This window comes from Pseudorca crassidens, chromosome 11 (genome assembly GCF_039906515.1).
Source record: "Pseudorca crassidens isolate mPseCra1 chromosome 11, mPseCra1.hap1, whole genome shotgun sequence".
Lineage (NCBI taxonomy): Eukaryota > Metazoa > Chordata > Mammalia > Artiodactyla > Delphinidae > Pseudorca > Pseudorca crassidens.
This window is the reverse complement of record NC_090306.1, coordinates 105,724,284-105,744,093: the sequence shown is the minus strand read 5'-3', so window position 1 is coordinate 105,744,093 and position 19,810 is coordinate 105,724,284. Positions and strand designations below refer to the sequence as shown.

At 53.1% G+C, this 19,810-nt stretch overlaps 1 protein-coding gene across 2 annotated transcripts; it reads right to left on the bottom strand.

Moving 5' to 3' along the window:
* Window positions 1–19: 19 nt before the first annotated feature.
* On the bottom strand, window positions 20–19,809 carry SELENOO (selenoprotein O). Of its 2 annotated transcripts, none has more exons than XM_067698460.1 (9): window positions 19,229–19,809; window positions 7,950–8,153; window positions 6,797–6,977; window positions 5,835–5,965; window positions 5,172–5,452; window positions 1,840–1,990; window positions 854–1,039; window positions 602–758; window positions 20–508 (listed from the first exon to the last, which is right to left on the bottom strand). In XM_067698460.1, the coding sequence occupies exons 1-9, from the start codon at window positions 19,792–19,794 to the stop codon at window positions 323–325; spliced, it is 2,043 nt and encodes a 680-aa protein (XP_067554561.1). In that variant the 5' UTR covers window positions 19,795–19,809; the 3' UTR covers window positions 20–322. The 2 variants fall into 2 exon arrangements, with proteins under 2 accessions (XP_067554561.1, XP_067554562.1); XM_067698461.1 differs by having other exon boundaries at window positions 332–508.
* Window position 19,810: the final 1 nt, after the last annotated feature.

Below are 19,810 nucleotides of genomic sequence, written 5' to 3'. Positions count from 1 at the left end.
AACGCACGGAGGCGGAGGCGACCGAGGGAGCTGCCAGTTTATTTAGGGGCTGCGTCCCCCGCCAGGCTGGCGAGGTGGGCGGGGGCTGTGCGTCCGCCGGTCCCCTCTGCTGAGCTGAGCAGTCCTGGCGCAAAGCAGCCTGTCGCCGGGAGCAGAGCCTGGGGGCTGGGCGGTGCTGCCGAGTTGGCATCGGACAGAGACGGGTCAGGTCCTGACTGGGCATCTCTGCCGTCATGGAGAGACGGGTGGGGCGGGCGCCGCCTCGCCTCGTGGACTCGAGGGCTCGGGCCTCGGGGCTCCTGTGTGGAGGCCTCCAAGGCGGTTACGACGATCACGTCACACACAGCTCCGCGGCCCAGAGCGGGGGCTTGCAGCTGTACGAGTGCCGCCGGCTGGCTGCCCCGCCGGCCTCCCCGCTGGCCTCCTCGGGCTCGGCGACCTCGCAGGCCTCGGCGGCCTCCCCCTCCCCACGGTAAGGGGTCTCCAGCAGCTTCAGCACCCGCCGCACCTGGAGGAGAGCAGGGGGTGCAGTGTTTGTTGGGGCCCCGCCTCCCCGGCACTGGGAGGGGACCAGGAGGGGAGGGCCGGGCGGGCCGCTTGCCTCTGAGAAGTCTCCGCTCTCGGCGGCCTGGATGGCGCCCTGTGCGATGTAGTTCCTCAGGACGTACTTGGGGTTGTTGGCGTGCATGACGCGCACGCGCTCGGCCTGCCAGGCCGCGGTGTCGCCGGCGGCCTCCTGATCCTTCTCCAGCCGGGCTCTGGAGTCACACCCGAGCCGAGCGTCAGCAGAGCAGCCCCGCCCCGCGGCCCTGGGGTCCCCACTGGGGGCGGGGTGTGGGGGGCGGGGGCCCACCTGTACTCCAGGAGCCACTCGGCCCAGTGGCTCCTGTTCTTGCTGTGCAGCTCGGCCGGGCTCAGCTGCTCCAGCCGCGACTGCCGCTCCACGCGCTCCAGCTCCCGCGCCAGGCTCGCCCGCGTGCCGATGAGCGCCAGAAGCTGCGGGTTCGACTGCGCCAGCATGAGCATCATGGACAGCTGCCTGCGTGGAGCGGGCGCGTGAGGGGCCCCAGGCCACGTCGTCCCCGCCGCTGCCCTGGCCCCAGCCCCACCAGGGGTGAGCCTGGGTCCGACGGATGCAGCAGACATGGGACCGCTACCAGCCGTCCGCCCTTGTTCTACCGCAGCCCCCGCATGTGACGGGGCACACGGACGCCGCAGGCTGACCCGGGCCGGCCCCGGCTCCCTGCCGGCAGCTACCCACCGACTGACATCCAACCCAGGACCCAGTCCCTCTGGGAGAGGTTCACTGCTGCCAGCTCCTCCCATGGTGATCACAGGGCTGGACGCTTCTCCACCTCTGGGGGCAGGGCAGCCCCTGACACCCCCTCCCCCAGTTCCCCTGGCTCCATGCTCAGCAGGTCCTGCCAGCTTCAGCCCCTCCCCGCACTGCTGCACTAGATGCCTGTTTGCCATGGGACGGGACACGTTGGTGATGGGTTTTGAGCTGCACCCTCAGGACGTGACACGATGGCGCAGAAAGCCTGGTCTGGCTGGAGTCTGCAGGCCCACACCCAGGCTCTTCCTGGGGAGCCTCCCCAGAGCAGAGACCACCATGCCCCAGCCTGTGCTGCCTGGCCTCCCCATTCCTGTGTCAGCATCTCCATCCTTTCCTCTGACCAGAGGGCCTCAGTGCCACAAAGCCAGGGTCTGACCATCCCACTCCTGGGAGTGGAGCGGCCGCCTGGGCACTCCGTCTCCAGCGTCCTCCCAAAGGCTTCGTTCTAAATGTTCCTCCCTTTCCAGAAACAAATGCTAGGGAAGCAAGACCCCAGTACCCACCGGGGATCCATCTGGGGTCGGAAAGCGAGCCTCAGCTCCTCCAGAGAGGCACACTGTGCAGTCAGCGCGGCCAGGAACTCGTCCAGGTCCGGAGACTCCGGCCCGGCTGGGAAGGAGCTCAGCAGGTAGAAGGAGTTTGTGAAGTCAGCACCTGGAACACGCAGCTGCTCAGGGCACCGTCCCATCACCAGAGGACCATACGTGTTCATCCAACACGTGTGTGGTGCCCTGCTCAGCGTCAGGCTGGGGACTCCTGAGCCCTCCCCTCAGTCCTCCCAGCTCAGCCCCCACTCTGAACCTGACGAGTCACTCAGTCTCTCAAGGCCTCCAAGCCTGGTTTCTTCATCTGTAAGAAAGATGGGTAAATACAGTGAAGGCACCAAGGCCGGGCCTTGGCCCTCGTCACTGTCGCGGCAGTTAGCACCGCCTGCTTCAGGAGCTGCAGGGTCGAGACGGCACAGGACGTGACACAGACAGACGCTGTGAGGGCCTCAGCAACTTGCTAAAACACTGTCACCAAAACCCCCAAGGAAACATCCAAAAAACAAACAGACACAAGGGAAAATGAGAAGGAAACCAGAACGGTATACTGCAAAAGATCACCTAAGCACGAGAGCAGTAACAGAGAAAATAAAGGACAAAAATGGTGTAAGACAGAAAACAAAGAGCGAAACAGCGTAAGTCCTCCCTTATCAGTAATTACTTTAAAAGTAAATGAATTAGGGAATTCCCTGATCCAGTGGTTAGGACTCTGTGCCTTCACTGCTGAGGGCACGGGTGCAGTCCCTGGCTGGGGAACAAAGATGCTGCAAACCAGAAAAAAAAAAAGTAAATGGATTAAAGTCTCCATTCAAAGAGCAGAGACTGGCAGAACGGATTAAAAAAAAAAAAAACCATGATCCAACTACAGTAAGATAACTCGCTGTAGACTCATAAGTCAAAAGCAAAAGGATGGAAAAAATATCCCATGATTTGCATACTGATAGTAACCTAAAGAGGGCTGGGGTGGCTACGCTGACGTCAGAAAAATAGACTTTATGTAAGAACTTGACGAAGAGGAGCATTATGTATTGATGAGTCAGTTCAGCAAGAAGATGTAACGATTACAAACATGCACCAAACGAGCCCCCAATACACAAAGCAAAGACTCGCAAAACTGAAGGGGAACAAAACGTTTCAAATCAACTACACTCCAATTTAAAAACAAACAAACAAACCTGAAGGGTGGACTCGAGCAGTTCTGTAAGAGTTGGGACGTCACCACCCAACACGTGGACAGAAGGTCAACGAGGAAACAACGTGAACAACAGACACGACACTCCACCCAAGCTCTCAGATGCACGTTCTCCACAGCAGACCACGTGTTGGGCCATAAAACCAGTCTTAATACACTGAAAAGACCCGTGTCTTCTGCAACCACGATGGCATGAAGTCACAAATGGAAGGACGACTGGAAAATTCACAAGTGATGTGAAAATGAATCAACTACTGGGTCTACAAAGAAATCACGAGGGAAATTAGAAAATACTCAGAGGTATGATCCAAAAGCAGCAGTGCTCAGAGGGAGGTTTATGGCTGTAAATGCGCTAAAAGAGCAGCTTTTCTCTCATCACCAGAAAAAAATCAACTTGTAACTGTGTGGTGATCATTTCACGTTATACACATACAGCAAATCATGTAGCACAACTGAGACTTATGTAATGCCGTACGCCAGTTACTTCTCAGTAAAAAGATTTCAAATCAATAATCTAATCTTACATCTAAAGAAGTAGAAAAAGAACTAAATAAGACCAAAGTTAGTAGCATAAAGGAAGGAAATGAGATTAGAACAGAGATAAATGAAATAGAGAAAAACAAGAGAAAATCACTGAAACCAAAGTTGGTTCTTTGAAAAGATCAGTAAAACTGACAAAGTTTTAGCTACGCTAAGAAAGAAAAAAAGACACAGGTAATAAAGGAAATAAAAGTGGGGACATCACTGCAGACTGTACAGAAATAAAAGACTAAGAAAACACTATAATAATTTAGATAACAGAGATGACACAAACTCCCAGAAACATAAATTACCAAACCTGACTCAAGAAGAAACAGAAAATCTAAATAGTCCCATAGCAAGTAAGGAGACTGGAAACTTCCTAACACAGGGAATGTTAGGACCAGACAGCTGCACTGGTGAATTCTACCAAACATTTAAAGAAGAATTAACACCAGTCCTTCTCAGATTCTTCTGACAAATAGGAGGGAACGCTTCCTAACTCATTCATGAGGTCAGCACTGCCTCGATACCAAAGCCAAACAAAGACAGCACAAGAAAAAAAGAAAACCACAGACCAGTGTCCCTTGTAAATACAGATGTAAAAGGAACCTCACCAGAACAGCAGAAGGAGCAAGTAGGGTTTATCCCCAGAACGCAAGGCGTGTGTGTGTCCCCTGCCCGATTCATATATGGAAACCCAGCTCTGCAGGGTGATGGTGTTTGGAGCGGGGGCCTCTGGGAGGTAGGTCACGAGGGTCATGCCCCTGCTCCCTACCCTGCCGTGTGAGGACAGCCAGAAGGCGGCACCCTGATCCTCGACCCCCAGCTTCCAGACCGTGAGAGGCAGTTTGAACTAAGACAGGACGTGAATGAGGAAGTAAAACCTGGTGATCACCTCAACTGAGGCCTAGTGTGGAAACACCCAGTGAGGGGCAGAAGGAAACATCCTCTACTTGAGAAAAGCCACGTGTACACAGGCCAACGGCTCGCATCACACTCGTGTGTGACAGAGCTTGTTCCCCCAAGAGCAGGAACAGTAAGTGACGCTGGCTCGGCCACTTCTGCCACGCAGAACCAGGCGTCCTAGCCGGAGCGGCACCCTGGAGAGGATGGGAAACAGGAACGCAAAGACATGGCACGTCTGTGTTCACAGCAGCGGTATTATGCATGGCGGCCACAGGGTGGAACAGCCCAAGTGTCCCACAGACCAGGGACGAGCAAAAGGCAGGCCACCCGCACAGACTGTCCGTACAGCAGGGATGACCACTGCTGTAGGACGTCGTGCTGCATGGGGTGAGCTGGACACACGGGGAGAAGAGCCTCATGATCCCCTTGCCTGAGGTCCCTGCAGGAGGCGAGTTCTTAGAAAGCAGGCGTGAGGTTACCAGGGGTGGGGGGAGGGGCCGGGGAGCTGGCGCTTCACAGGTGCAGATGTCCGTCTGGGAAGACGAGAAAGTTCTGTAGACGCAGTGATGGTTGCAAGACAAGGTGAATGTGCTTAAAGCCACCGAGACGTTAAAGGTCGGTTTCATGTTGTTTCACCACAACGTGGTGCACGCGCCCTACCCACACTCACCTGTCAGGTGCATGGTCTCCAGGAGCCTGGCCACCAGGGCGCTGTCCTCCTCCCGCTCAGCCCGCACAAGGCCCAGCTTCCAGCGCATTTTCTGCAAATAGTGCCTGTGGAACTCGGCATCGAACTCCTCTGCCAGGATGGCCTCGGCCAGCTCGAGGGGCAGCGCGGGGTCCAGGGCCTCCGCCAGCTTCTGCAGGTTCCACTTGCACACCTCGGGCTGCCTGCTGTACGAGTAGCGCCCGGCGGTGTCGGAGGCGTTGCACACGTGGTCGGGGTCATACCTGCCACGTGGGGAGAGCCGGGAGCTGCCTGAGAGGACCTGCCGAGGACAGTGCAGGCCCTGGGTGGCTGCCGCTCCACTGCCTGCCCCACGGGGCCCCGCAGCCTCTAGAGCAGGGGAGCCGCACTCCAGCGTGGCCCCCGCGGCCGCCCCTTCAGCCCACTCTCCACCCGGGAGCCGAGAGGGTGCTGTTTAAAGTGCTCCTGTGCTCAGAACCCTCCAGGGACTCCTGCTCTGGGGATGGCTGGCTGACCAGGCCTTGCTGAGAATTAAACACTGAACAAAACGTTAACAGCCCTGCAGGTCCTTCCCGTCGCCTTGAGATGCCCGCGCTGTCACGTGCCTCCCCGCCAGGGCCCCCTGGCAGGCGGCGGGATGCCCACCTGTCCAGGAAGCCGAAGGGCCCGTAGTCGATGGTGAGCCCCACGATACTCATGTTGTCCGTGTTGAGCACGCCGTGGCAGAAGCCCACGCACTGCCACTCAGCCACCAGCTGGGCCGTGCGCCGCGTCACCTGCAACAGTGGCACAGGACAGCCGCTGGGTGCTCCCCTCTGCCCCCCGCCCCCCGCGCCAGCGACCGTGTCCTGTCCTGTGAGCTGACGCTCAGCTGTGGGCAGAACAACCAAGGACGGTTAAGAAGGGAAAAGTATTTTGGATGAGTTGACATCAGTGGCTCTGTTCCTCACATACACCCTCTCTCTCTCTTATGTACTCACTGTTTTTTGGCTTTAATCCAAACCAGAAAAGTCAGGGAACCTGGACATTCCCATGACTCAGGCCCCGTAGGATGACCACGTGGAAACAAGGGAAGAAGTTACACATTCTCAGGCGAGAACTGCCCAGGTCCAGATGCTGTGCCCAGGGCCCCGCCTCGCCCTGGGCTGCAGGGAGAGGGGCTCAAACAGCCCCGCTGCCGCCCCCTATCACCCACGTGACAGACGAGAGGCAACAGTGCGGCTGCAGTGGGGTCCGAGGAGTGACAGGTGCAGGACAGTGGCCTCCGGCCCTCAGGCCGACCCCTCGCCCTGCTGCCTGTTTCACTGGCTGAGGCTGCGCCACCTCCCACAACTGTGACTGTCGTGTGAGGCGACGCCTAAGAGTTCTGGGGGAAATGGAGAGGCCAAGGGTGTGTGTCTGGGGCCACCGTGAACACAGGCCCCACGCGGGAGGCCCAGCACCCACCAGCCCTGACTCCCTCCCAAGCTCCCCACGTGGCCCCTCGATGCTGCTCCAACAGTGACCTGGGGTCTGTCCCAGGACCCCGACCCTCAGCCGTATCTGAGAAGTTGCCCCTGGGGCCGGGCACCCAGCGTCTGCCCCCGGGGGGGGCAGCTCCCACCGACCTCCCGGAAGAAGGCGGCGTGTCTCTGCACGCTGTCGCTGGCGTGGGTGGCCTGGATCTCCGGGTAGAAAGTGCTGATGACATAGTCAAGCATCTGCACTCGGATGTCGTTCCTCCCCACGCTGGGGCCTGCGCGCCCCGTGTGCTCGTCCGAGGACTTGAAGATCTCAAAGGATCCGAACCTGGAGGGAAGACCCGCGTTGACAACAGGTTAAATGTGATGCCTCCCCCTCACGAGTAAGGAAGGAGGGAGGGTGCTGCTAGCCCTCGTGGCGGGGCAGGGGGGACAAACCACCAAATGTAGCTGGCCGTTCAGTGACTCAGGCAGACACAGGGCACTTCCCGGGGTGCATGGGGCCGGGAATGCCACGGCCGCCCTGCAGGGACGAGAGGGGTTCTGTGTCCGGCCTCCCACACCGAGGGATGCGCCCGTCACCGGCGTCCTGTAGTGGGGTGACCCGCAGGCTCAGCGGTGGGGCAGTTATAGCCCCCAGGGGGCGGGCTAACGTCCGGAGGCATTTTTGGTTGTCACGATGGGGGTTACTACCAGCAGCTCGTGGGTGGAAGCCAGGAACGCTGCCTGAACACCCTACGAGATACAGATCAGCTCACAGCGAAGACGACCTGGTCCAAAGGCCACTAGTGCAGCTGTGCCCGGAGGCCCCGGGTCTCCCAGGACGAGGCCAACGCCTGCCCCGACACCTCCAGCCCCGGAGGACAAACGGAAAGCTGGTGACAGCTGACGCACAGGGTCGGCCTGGGTCACCTGACCCCACCAGACGGCCACAGCCACCTCCTGGCGACTCTGGGTTCAGGTGGTCAGTACTGAGCACCCGACGCCAGACAGCGTGGTGACGTCGAGGACTGACAGGCCCCGCTGGAGACAGCAGCCAGGAGGCCTCCAGTCAGTGAAAGGGGCCAGAGGAAGCGGGCACACCAGGCGTCACGGCCGCTCGTCCAGCAGCACAGCGAGGCCGTTTTCTGGGTGCATCTTATGTAGCTCCTGGTCATAAACTCCAGGTCCACAGCTCTGGACACACCGCCCCAGAGCCTGCACTGGGCGATCTCCTCTGGTCGCCCCAGGCCCTGCACCCTGGCCGGGCAGGTGCACTCCGGCCACCGGGGCGACACAGGAGCACGAGGACGGGCGTTACCTGAGGAACGTGGGGGCCACGCGCAGCACGACCGCGCACTGCTCGGGCCTGGGGTTGCCGTCGTAGAACACGTCCCGCTCGACGGTGGACTGAGACGTGACGCAGGCGCCGGCCCGCGTGGTGGGGATGCCCAGGTGGAACATGGCCTCGCTGCACAGGAACTCGCGGACGCTCGAGCGCAGCACCTTGCGACCGTCGGCCTGTCTGAGGTCAAGCACAGAGGTCACTGCTGGGCTCCACTCAACACCAAGACATGGTCACAGAGGGAAGGGGCTGGAAGAACGCCTCCTAAATGGCTTCTTAAAAACAACCCATGGGCTTCCCTGGTGGCGCGGTGGTTGGGAGTCCGCCTGCCGATGCAGGGGACACGGGCTCGTGCCCCGGTCCGGGAAGATCCCACGTGCAGAGCAGCTGGGCCCGGGAGCCATGGCCGCTGAGCCTGCGCGTCCAGAGCCTGTGCTCCGCAACGGGAGAGGCCACAACAGTGAGAGGCCTGCGTACCGCAAAAAAAAATAAATAAATAAAGTAAAATAAAAACAACCCACAAGCAGCTCTGACATCACTGTAAAGAGTCTGCTTTGGACGATCCCAGGAGCTAAGCCCCTAACCTCCTCCAGGCCTGGAACCGCAGCACAGGGTGCCTGGCCCGCAGCAGGAGGCCAAGTCCACACAGAAGTCAGGGAAGGCTACTCCCAGGGTCACACACACGCTCGCAAATCCACAATTCTGTGTTTACGAATTTACGTTGTGGACATCCTTTTACAACAGCGCAGACACAGAGCATCATCTGCAGTGGCGGGGAGGACCCCAGTCTCCCTCAGGCAGCTCTGAATCACGTGGGTGTTTTCTTATGCTAAACCTTCATTATTACTGTTATTTTAAATAGACTTTCTTTTCCTAGGCAGTTTTAGGTTCACAGCAAAACTGGTCAGAAGCCAAAGAGACTTCTCATATACCCCGCCACCACACACACAGCCTCCCCCAGTATCAACATCCCCACCAAGGGGAGACATCTGTCACACCTGATGAAGCTATGCCGACACATCATCATCACCCAGCGTCCACTGCTTACACCAGGGTTCACTTGCAGTGTCGTCCACTCTGTGGGTCTGACAGAGATCCACCATTACAGTGTCATACAGAACACTTTCACGGCCCGAAAAACCCTCTGTGCTCTACCTGGTCATCTCTCCCCTCCCAACCCCTGGTCTTCTATTGTCTCCATAGTTTTGCCTTTTCCAGAATGTCACAGAGTTGGAATCCCTGTGTGGCCTTTCAGATTCACTTCCTATGTGCATCTAAGTTTCTTCCACGTCTCTTCATGGCTTGATGCCTCATTTCTTTTCTTTTTTTTTTTCTTTCTATTCTTTTGCTGACTAATATCCCATTGTCTGGATGGGCCACGGTTTGTTTATTCACCTTGAAGGACATCTTGGCAGCTTCCAAGTTTTGGCGATTAGGAATAAAGTTGCTGTGAACATCCATATACAGGATTTTCGTGTGGACGTGTCTTCAGCTGCTTTGGGTAAACGCTGAGGAGCGTGATCCTTGGATCACGTGGTGAGAGTGTATTTAGTTTGGTAAGAAACCACCACACCGTCTTCCCAAGCGGCTGCACCGTCCTGCAGGCCCAGCAGCCGTGAACGGGAGCTCCTGTTGCTCTACATCCTCGCCAGCATGTTGTGTTGTCCGTGTTCGGGAATTTGGCCATCCTCCTAGCTGTGTGATGGCGTCTCCTTGTTAATTTGCATTTTCCTGATGACACATGATGTGAAACATCTTTTAAAGTGCTTATATGTCATCTCTGTATCTTCTTTGGGAAGGTGTCTAGCAAGGTCTTTGCTCCATTTTAAAATCAGTTTGTTTTCTTATTGTTGAGTTTTAAGGGTTCTTTGTATATTCTGGATAACAGTCCTTTATCAGATGTGTCTTTTGCAGAGATCTTCCCCCAGTCTGTGGCTTGTCTTCTCATTTCTCCTGACATTGTCCCTCACCGAAGTTTTAACTTTAATAAAGTCCAGCCTATCAATTATTTCTTCATGGATCCTGCCTTTGGTATGGTACCTAAAAAGTCATTTCTATACCCAAGGTCATCCAGATTTTCTATTTTATCTTCTAGGAGTTTTACATTTTTGCATTTTGTTTAGGTCTGTGATCCATTTTGAGTTAATTTTCATGAAGGGTGTCAGGTCTGTGTCTAGATTTTTTTTTTTTTTGTATGTTGATATCCAGTTGTTCCGGTACAATCTGCTGAAAATACTGTCATTGCTCCATTGGATTGCCTTTGCTCCTTTGTCAAAGATCCACATCTATGTAGGTCTATTTCTGGGCTCTCTGTTCTGTCCCATTGACCTATCTATGCTTTGGCCAAAACCACTCTCTTTTTAAAAAAAAATTATTTATTTTATTTATTTATCTTTGGCTGCATTGGGTCTTCGTTGTTTCGCGTGGGCTTTCTCTCTAGTTGTAGCGAGCGGGGGCTACTCTTGGATGTCGTGCGCGGGCTTCTCATTGTGGTGGCTTCTCGTTGCAGAGCACGGGCTCCGGTAGTTGCAAAACCACACTCTCTGGATTGCCGAAGCTTTATGGTAAGTCTTGAAGTGCGGTAGTGTCAGTCCTCTGACTTTGTTCTTCTCCCCCAGTACTCTGAGGGCTATGTTGGGTCTTTTGCCTCTCGATATAAATTTTAGAATCAGTTTGTCAATATCTACAAAATAACTTGCCGCGACTTTGATTGGGATTGCGTTGAATCTATAGATTGAGTTGGGAAGAACCAATATCTTGACAATACTGAGTCTTCCTATCCATGAACATGGAATATCTTTACATTGATTTAGTTCTTCTTTGAGATCTTTTATCAGTTTTGTAGTTTTCCTAGTAGACGTCTTATATTTTGTTAGATTCACACCTAAGTGTGAACTCACACTTAGGTGTGAATCTAATTTTTAGGGTTGCTAATGTAAACAGTATTGTTTTTAATTTCAAATTCCACTTGTTCACTGCTGGGATATACTAAAGTGATTGACCTATGTAGTAACTGTATCCTGCAACCTTGCTATAACTGCTTATGAGCTCATTTCTTGGTCAGTTCTTTGAGATTTTCTACATAGATGTTCAGCTGCAAACAAAAACAATTTTTATTTCTTCCATCTCAATCTGTATGCCTTTGCTTTTCTTGTCTTGTTACATTAGCTATAGGACCTCCAGGGATGTTGAAAAGCAATGGAAAGAGGGAACATCTTTGTCTTGTTTCTAATCTTAGTGGGAAAGCTTTGAGGTTCTCATGATTAAGTAGATTTAGCTATAGGTTTTCTGCAGATCCTCTGTCAAGTTGAGGAAGTTCCTCTCTGTTGCTAATTTACTGAGTTTTTACCACGAATAGGTCTTGGGTTTTGTCAAATGCCTTTTCTGCTTCAACTGATGTGATGATGCGAGTCTTCTTTAGCCTGTTGATCTGATGGACCACATTAATTAATTTTTGAATACTGAACCAGACTTGCATACCTGGAATAAATCCCATTTGGTGGTGATGTATAATTCTTTTCAAACATTGTTGGATTTGATTTGCTAATATTTTGTTGAAGATTTCTTTATCTACGTTCATGAGGGGTTTTGGTGTGTAGTTTTCTTGTATTGTCTTTGTCTGGATCTGGTATTAGGGTAATGCTGGCCTCATAGAATGAGTTAGGAAGTATTTCCTCTGCTTCCATTCTGCGAAAAAGAGTGGAATAATTTCATCCTTAAATGTTTGGTAGAATTCACTGGTGAGTCCATCTGGGCCTGGTGCTTTCTGTTTTGGAAGATTATTAATTGTTGACTCAATTTCTTTAATATATATAGGCCTATTCAGATTGCCTTATTTTTTTCTTGTGAGTTTTGGCAAATTGTGTCTTTCAAGGAATTGGTCCATTTCACCTAGGTTATCAAATTTGTGAGCACAATTGTTCAGAGTAATTTTATTAGCCTTTTAATGTCCCTATGATCTGCATGATGTCCCCTCTTTAGTTTCTGGTATTAGTACTTGTGTCCTCACTTTCTTTCTTAGTTAGCCTGGCTAGAGGTTTACTGATTTTATTGATCTTTTCAAAGAACAAGCTTTTGGTTTCACTGATTTCCTATTTCACTTTCACTGACTCCGGCTCTAATTCTTATTATTTCTTTTCTTTTGCTTACTCTGGATTTGATTTGCTCTTCTTTCTGTAGTTCCCTAATGTGGAAGCTTAAATGATTGGTTTTAGATCTCTCTTCTTTACTAACATATGCACTCACTGCTATAAACTTCCCTCAAAGCACTGCTTTCACCGTACCCCATACATTTGGTGTTTGCATTTTCATTTAGTTCAAAATACTTAAAAATTTCTCGAGATTTTGTCTTTGACCATGTGTTATTTAGAAGTATGTTGCATAATCTCCAAGTACTTTGGGATTCTCAGTTATGTTATTGATTTCTAGTTTGATTCCATTGTGGCCTGAGAACAGACGCTGTATGATTTTTATTCTAAAAAATTTGTTAAGGTGTGTTTTATGGCCTAGAATGTGGACTCTCTGGATACATGTTCCATGTGGGCCTGAGAAGAATATGTATCCCATTGTTGTTTGTTAGATGAAACAGGCTATAGATGTTCTTTGTATCCAGTTGATTGATGGTGTTAACTGAGTTCAAAGATGGCCTTACCAATTTTCTGCCTGCTGGCTCTGTCCATTTCTTTTTTTTTTTGTGTGTGTGGTAGGCGGGCCTCTCACTGTTGTGGCCCCTCCCACCGCGGAGCACAGGCTCCGGACGCGCAGGCTCAGTGGCCATGGCTCACGGGCCCAGCCGCTCCGCGGCATGTGGGATCTTCCCAGACCAGGGCACGAACCCGTGTCCCCTGCATCGGCAGGCGGACTCTCAACCACTGCGCCACCAGGGAAGGCCCTGCTCTGTCCATTTCTGATAGCGGGGTGTTGAGTCTCCAACAATGACAGTGGATTCATCTGTGCCCCTTTGCAGTTCTGTCAGTTTCTGCCTCATGGTACTCTGGCACATATACAAGTAAGGACTGTTCTGCCTCCCTGACCCCTTCATCAGTTTGTCACACGCCTCTTTATCCCTAATGACTTTCCTTACTCTGAAGTCCACTCTTTCTGAATTAATATGGCTACTCCTGCTAACTAGTGTTAGCATGGTATGCTTTCCTCCATCCATTTCCTTTTTTTTTTTTTTGTATTTTGGCAGCACGCGGGATGGTTCCCCAACCAGGGACTGAACCTGGGCCTCCACAGTGAAAGCGCCGAATCCTAACCACTAGGCCACCAGGGAACTCCCCCATCCACTTACTTTTAATCTACATGTGTCTTCATATTTAAAGTGGATTTCTTATGGACAATATAGAGTTTGGTCTTGTTTTTTAATTTATTGGCCTTGCTCTTTGTTTTCTCTTTCACTCTTTTTCTGCCTTTTGTGGTTTTAACTGAGCATTTTGTGATTCCACTTTTTCTTTTTTCATCAGTTCTCGCCTAGCGTATCAGTTATACTTTTTTGTTTTGTTTTACTCTTTAAAAAATGGTTGCCCTAGGACTTCCCTGGTGGCACAGTGGTAAAGAATCCACCTGCCAATGCAGGGGACATGGGTTTGAGCCCTGGTCTGGGAAGATCCCACATGCTGCAGAGGAACTAAGTCCGTGCGCCACAACTACTGAGCCTGTGCTCTAGAGCCTGCGAGCCACAACTGTTGAGCCTGTGAGCCACATCTACTGAAGCCCGCGCGCCTAGAGCCCATGCTCCGCAACAAGAGAAACCACTGCAATGAGAAGCCCGTGCACCACAACGAAGAGTAGACCCTGCTCGCCACAACTAGGGAAAGCCCGCACGCAGCAACGAAGACCCAATGCATCCAAAAATTAAATAATTAAATAATAATAATTTTTTAAAAAGGTTGCCCTAGAGTTTGTAATATACCATTTACAACTAATCCAAGTCTACCTTCAGGTAACGCCATCCTGCTCCATGGGTAGTATGAGTGCCTTATAATAACAAAATAATCCTAATCCCTCCCTCCCATCCCTTATTTGACTGGTGTCATTAGTTTCATTTATACATAAATGCATCGTTACTATTATTTTAAACAAGCTATTACCTGTTATATCAATTAAGATGAGAAAAAGTGAAGGTTTTTATTGTACTTTCACTTCTTTCTCTTATGCTCTTTGTTTATGAGGATTCAGGTTTCTGACCTACATCATTTTCCTTCCCTATAAAGAACATCCTTTAACATTTCTGGCAAGACAGCTCAGCTGCTAACAATCCCCCTCAATTTCTGTCTGTCTGAGGAAGTCTTTATTTCTCCCTCACTTTTGCAGGATAATCTCACAGGGTGCGGGATTCCAGGTGGGTGTTTTCCTTTCCTCATCACTTTAGACACTTCAGTCCACTTTCCTCTTGCTTCCCTGGCTTCTGAGAAGTCAGATGTGATTCTTTTCTTTGCTCCTCTGTAGGTGAAGTGTTTCCTTCCTCTAGCTTCTTTCACTTTTTTTATTTCTGCCTCTCTGTACTTTGAAAATTATGAGCCTAGGTATAGTTTTTTTGTTTTTGTCTTTTGGTGGGGGTGGGGGAGGCATTCATCCCGCTCCGTGTGCTCTGAGCTTCTTGGATCTGTTTGGGGTCTAACATTAATTTGGGGAAATTCTCAGTCATTTCTTCAAATATTTCTTCTGTTTCCTTCTCTCTTTCTCTCCTGGTATTCCTATTACACATGTGTTACTTCTTTTGCATTTGTCCGACAATTCTTGGTGAGTGTTTGGATTTTTTCAGTCTTTATTTTTTTTAACTTTTTTTGCTTTTTATCTTTGGAGGTTTCTCATGAGATATCTTCAAGCTCAGAGATTCTTTCCTCATCTGTGTCCAGTCTAGCAACATGTCCATCAGAGGCATTCTTCATTTTGGTTACAGTGTTTTTGCTAGAAATCTCTAGCATTTCCTTTTCATCTTTTTCAGAATTTCCATCTCTCTGTTTACACTGCCCATCTATTCTTTTTCTGTTTTCACTTATTTATTTATTTAATTTTTGGCTCTGTTGGGTCTTCGCTGCTTTGCGTGGGCTTTGTTGAGGCGCCTGGGCTTCTCATTGCGGTGGCTTCTCTTGTTGTTGAGCACAGGCTCTAGGCGTGAGGGCTTCATTAGTTGCAGCACGTGGGCTCAGTAGTTGTGGCTTGTGGGCTCTAGAGCATGGGCTCAGTAGCTGTGGTGCATGGGCTTAGTTGCTCTGCCTGCCCATCTATTCTTTTTTTTTTTTAAAGGTTTTATTTATTTATTTTTGGCCATGCTGAGCGGCTTGAGGGACCTTAGTACCCAACCAGGGACCAAATCCAGACCCTTGTCAGTGAAGGCCTGAGCCTTAACCAGTGGACCACCAGGGAATTCCTCTAGTCTCATTTTATTTATTTTTATTTTTAAAATAAATAAATTTATTTATTTTTGGCTGCACTGGGTCTTCGTTGCTGTGTGCGGGCTTCTCATTGCAGTGGCTTCTCTTGTTGCAGAGCACGGGCTTTAGGCGCATGGGCTCAGTAGTTCTGGCATGCAGGCTCAGTAGTTGTGGCTCGTGGGCTCTAGAGCACAGGTTCAGTAGTTGTGGCGCACTGGCTTAGATGCTCTGCGGCATGTGGGATCTTCCCGGACCAGGGCTCGAACCCATGTCCCCTGCATTGGCAGGCGGATTCTTAACCACTGCACCACCAGGGAAGTCCTGCCCATCTATTCTTTTTTTTTTTTTTTTCCCGGTACACGGGCCTCTCACTGTTGTGGCCTCTCCCTTTGCGGAGCACAGGCTCCGGACGCGCAGGCTCAGTGGCCACGGCTCATGGGCCCAGCCGCTCTGCGGCGTGTGGGATCTTCCCCGACCAGGGCATGAACCCGTGTCCCCTGCATTGGCAGGCGGATTCTTAACCACTGCACCACCAGGGAAGCCCCCTGCCCATCTATTCTTGAATGCTGCCTGCTTTATCCATTAGAGCCCTGAGTATATTAATCATAATTGTGTTAAATTCCAACACAATTGGAACTGTGTTGGTCTGATAATTCCAACATCTCTGCCATGTCTGAGGCTAGTTCTGATGCTGGCCTTGTCTCTTCCAGCTGTGTTTTCTGCCTTTTAGTATGTTTTGTAATTTTTTCTTGATAGCCAGGCATGATGTATAGGGTAAAAGGAACTACTGTAAGCAGGCCTTCAGTGATGTAGAGGTGGGTTACAGGTGTCAGGTGGAGGCCTCAGACTCTCAGGGACCCTGTGCCTCTGGACTGAGAGCTTCCATATGTGCTTTTCAGTCTCCTCTCCGCCAGAGGGCGCTGGAGCTGGGCATTTCCCTTCCCCAGGTCCGAGGGGCTCTGATAACACCCCAGCAGGTCAGGCTCTGGTTAATTAGCTTCCCCCAAGGGCAGCCTTGTTCAGAACAGAGTGCTCTGGTGTACTCCACAGACCTCCTTTTCCCCCCTCCTGCCAGAAGCACAAAGGGATTTTCCACCAATATTCACTGTGAGAAGACAGGAGAGCTCCAGGAGGTAAAACTCACCAGAGTGTGGGGCTCGCTTACGACTGGGCCCCGAAATTTTCAACTGACTCGTACACACTGAGCCTCCAGCAATTCACCAATTACAGGGCAAGGATCTGTGCAGACTTCCGCTCTGGTAACTCGTAATTCTTTGCATTTGCCCGTCAGTCTCTCCAATTTGGGGGGTGGGGCAGCAATTTGCCCTCTGACCTCACTTTTCTTGCAGATCTAAGAAGACTTGTTGATTTTTCAGTTTGTTCAGCTTTTTACTTGTTAGAGTGGAGTGATGATTTCCAAAGTTTCTTACATGCTGGACTGGAAACTCTTATTATTTTTTAAAATTAAAGAAGGAAAGTGGTAGCAGCACACGAGAACAGCTGGCCTGCATGAGCCGCGTCTTCAGCCCCTCCTTGTAAGATGAAGGGCGCTGGACACTTCGACCTCCAAGAGCCTCCACCCAGCAAACAGACACAACAACAAAGTGAGCTTGGATCTCTGCTCTTCAGGGTCGGGCCTGGCTTCCTGGCCTGGCCCAGGGCATGGCAGTGTGCCAGCACTCTCCCAGGCAGGAAGGCACCTGAAACAGTTTGGAAAATTCTCTAGGAAAGAACAAAAACTGGTGGGAAGACACTGGGCTCACTTCCGTCTCACCTGCAGAAGGACACTGAGGCTGAGTGAAGGTGCCCAGGGTGCACGCTTGCCCACGTCCTCTGCCGGGAAGAGGCCAGAGCCGGGCCCAGCGTGAGTCTGGGGTGCTGCGGCCTAGGCCGGGGGTCAGTGGAGATCTCTGCAGGCCTCCTGCCTTGCCCTCACCTGGGAGCCTGGGTGTGAGTGACACCTCTAGAAACCCGGCCTGACAGTCACCCCGGGGCTGTCTGCAGAGTGACTGTGCCTGCCCGTGGCTGACGAGACCCTCGGTCCACAGCTGCACTCCACTCACCCCCTTCTAGTCTGTAATCCGTCCTCAAATGTCACTCCACACCCGCCCCCAGCCTGTTTAGCAGGAAGCCAGTACAGTCCAAGCTAATTGTGGATCTGATAAAAATGATCCAGAAAACAAGCTGCCTATCTCCTTGCCTGGGGCAAAGTGCCCAGAGCAGAAAGCAGAACTGAATAATGATTACACAGCAAGGGTGCAGGGCCTCAGGGTGGCCCTGCCCCCAGAGAGCCGCATGGACACGTGACAATGGTCCCTTCTCCTGGGCGCCCACGTCTGTTCCCAGCCAAAGTGCTGGGGTGGACCCAGCTGAGGGCAAGCTCTTCTGCACCTGGCAGGAGAGGCCGTCCTGAAATCCCAACTCCCATGGGAGGCAGAAGCAAGAAGCCACCTGCGCACCCCCCAAAACCCACGCCGGGGGGGACTCGAGCAGCTGCTGGCCTCAAGCCACTCACACCACTTCAGATGTTAGCCTCAAGCCTTGTTGAGGCTGGGGACCCCAGGAAATGCTGGGGGTGGTGGGTGGGTGCACATCTGGTAAGGGTCAAACAGCCTCTTTCTTTTAAAGGACCTCAGGTCTGGAAACACTGACTTACAGCTCAAGTCTTCAAATATTAAAAGCAACTTGCAACAGCAGATTATACTCTCACAAAAATGTTTTTTATAAATGGCAAAAACAAATGATTAAAATGAACACATAAAGCTGAAAGATGCTCGTACAGTGTGAAGGCCCCAGGGCGATAAACATTTACCGTGACCCCGAGGAGCAGAAATGCTTCTGCCGGCCACGAGTGCAGACAGCTCTGAGCAGGCTGTTCCAGGAGGGTGGGGTGGGTGCCAGGCTTCACTCAGGACACTTCAGAGACACCAAGGTTTGAAGACTGGGGGATGTGGAAGCACCAGCGATCCTGAGGATCTGAGGTGGCGCTGCTAGAGGTGGGGGCCCGGTTCGGTCTCTGAAGGGAGGGTAGGGGAGAGCTCATGGGAGGGGCCAGACCAGAGACACACCCTCGGGATTTCTTGGAACATAAAACGCCAAGTTAGGTGTGATTCTTTCAGCCATTCAATAAGCATTTAACAAATATGGGCTAAATATATGACCTTTTTTAGTGAAAAGGAGCAAAGACTATCAACACTGTGTGTACAGGAGAGGCATGACAGCTGCGGGAAGGGTGCCCTGCTGGCTCAGGCTGTGGGCATCTGGACCCCGGCCCTGGCCCATGAGCCCCTGGATGGGCATCTGACACTGCCCACCTCACTGCGGGGTCAGAACATGGCTGGTCCCCAAGTGCTTGGAAGCCCAGGCCTGGGAGAAGGTCCACTGGGCCGAGGATCTGTCCCGGTCCAGGGCACCGGCTGCACAGTAGGCATCTGCAGTGCTAAAGGGTGTGGGAGCGAAGCTGACTGCCCGCTCAGCATTCAGAGGAAGCCGGAAGCCGAGTGCGCCGAGCAAGCAGCAGGGCTGGGCACGCGGTAAACATGAACGTGCTGCACGTAGAACTGACTCCGAACTCTCTGGATAGTTTATGAGAACAGAGCATGGGCAGCTGCCAGCGCTGTGTGATCAGACGCTCAGCCTGACCTGAGGGGCGGCAGGACCCTCCCCTCCCCCCCTCTTCCAGGCAGACGGGAGCTCCGAGGCGGCCACGAGCCACAGAACCTGCTCCCTCGCCTCCTGTCCTGGCCTCAGGGCCTGTGGCTCGGGCTCTGCTACCCACCACGTCCTACGTCCCCACGTCACACTTTTCCGTAGTTAATCTCCCCCCCAACCGCCCCACCGGGGAGGACAGCTCCGCGGGTACGGGCGCAAACACACCTGGAGAAGGGCGTGGGCCCGGCGCCCTTGAGCTGCAGCTCCCAGCGCTCTCCGGCCGCCGTGCACACCTCGCCCAGGTACATGGCGGCGCCGTCGCCCAGCTGCCCGGCGAACTGGCCGAACTGGTGGCCGCAATAGCAGTGCGCGGCGGGCTCGGCGCCCGGCAGCAGCGCGTTGCCGCTGAAAAAGAGCGCGGCCTCGGCCTCACGAGCCTCGCGGGCGGCGGCGTCGGCGGGCGGCGCGCCCAGGCCCAGCAGCGCCAGCGCGGGCTCCGACAGCGCCACGACGCGCGGCTGCCGCAGGGGCGCGGGCCGCACGCGACTGAAGCAGGCGCCGGGCACGGGCCGCGGCGCGGACGGGGCGCCCTCGGGGCCAGACGGAGGCGTCTCCACCGGCAGCGCGCGCAGGGCGCGGTTGTCGAAGCGCAGCCCCGCCAGCCAGCGGGGCTCAGGCTCCATGGCGCCGGTCGACGCGGAGCAGGGCGCTGGCGGCGGGCGGCGGGCGAGGGGCGGCCGGGCGCGGGAGGCCGCGAGCGAGGCCGCGAGCGTTAGCCGGAGCGCGGCCATCCGAGGCGCCGCGGCG

Excerpts from the sequence above, each read along its gene's own strand:
- SELENOO (XM_067698461.1), bottom strand. The coding sequence starts at position 19,794 with ATGGCCGCGCTCCGGCTAACGCTCGCGGCCTCGCTCGCGGCCTCCCGC. Across the intron at positions 5,966-6,796 it reads ACGCCGCCTTCTTCCGGGAG|GTGACGCGGCGCACGGCCCA; the intron begins GTCGGTGGGAGC and ends CCACTGTTGCAG. Across the intron at positions 5,453-5,834 it reads CCCTTCGGCTTCCTGGACAG|GTATGACCCCGACCACGTGT; the intron begins GTGGGCATCCCG and ends CCCACGTGGCAG.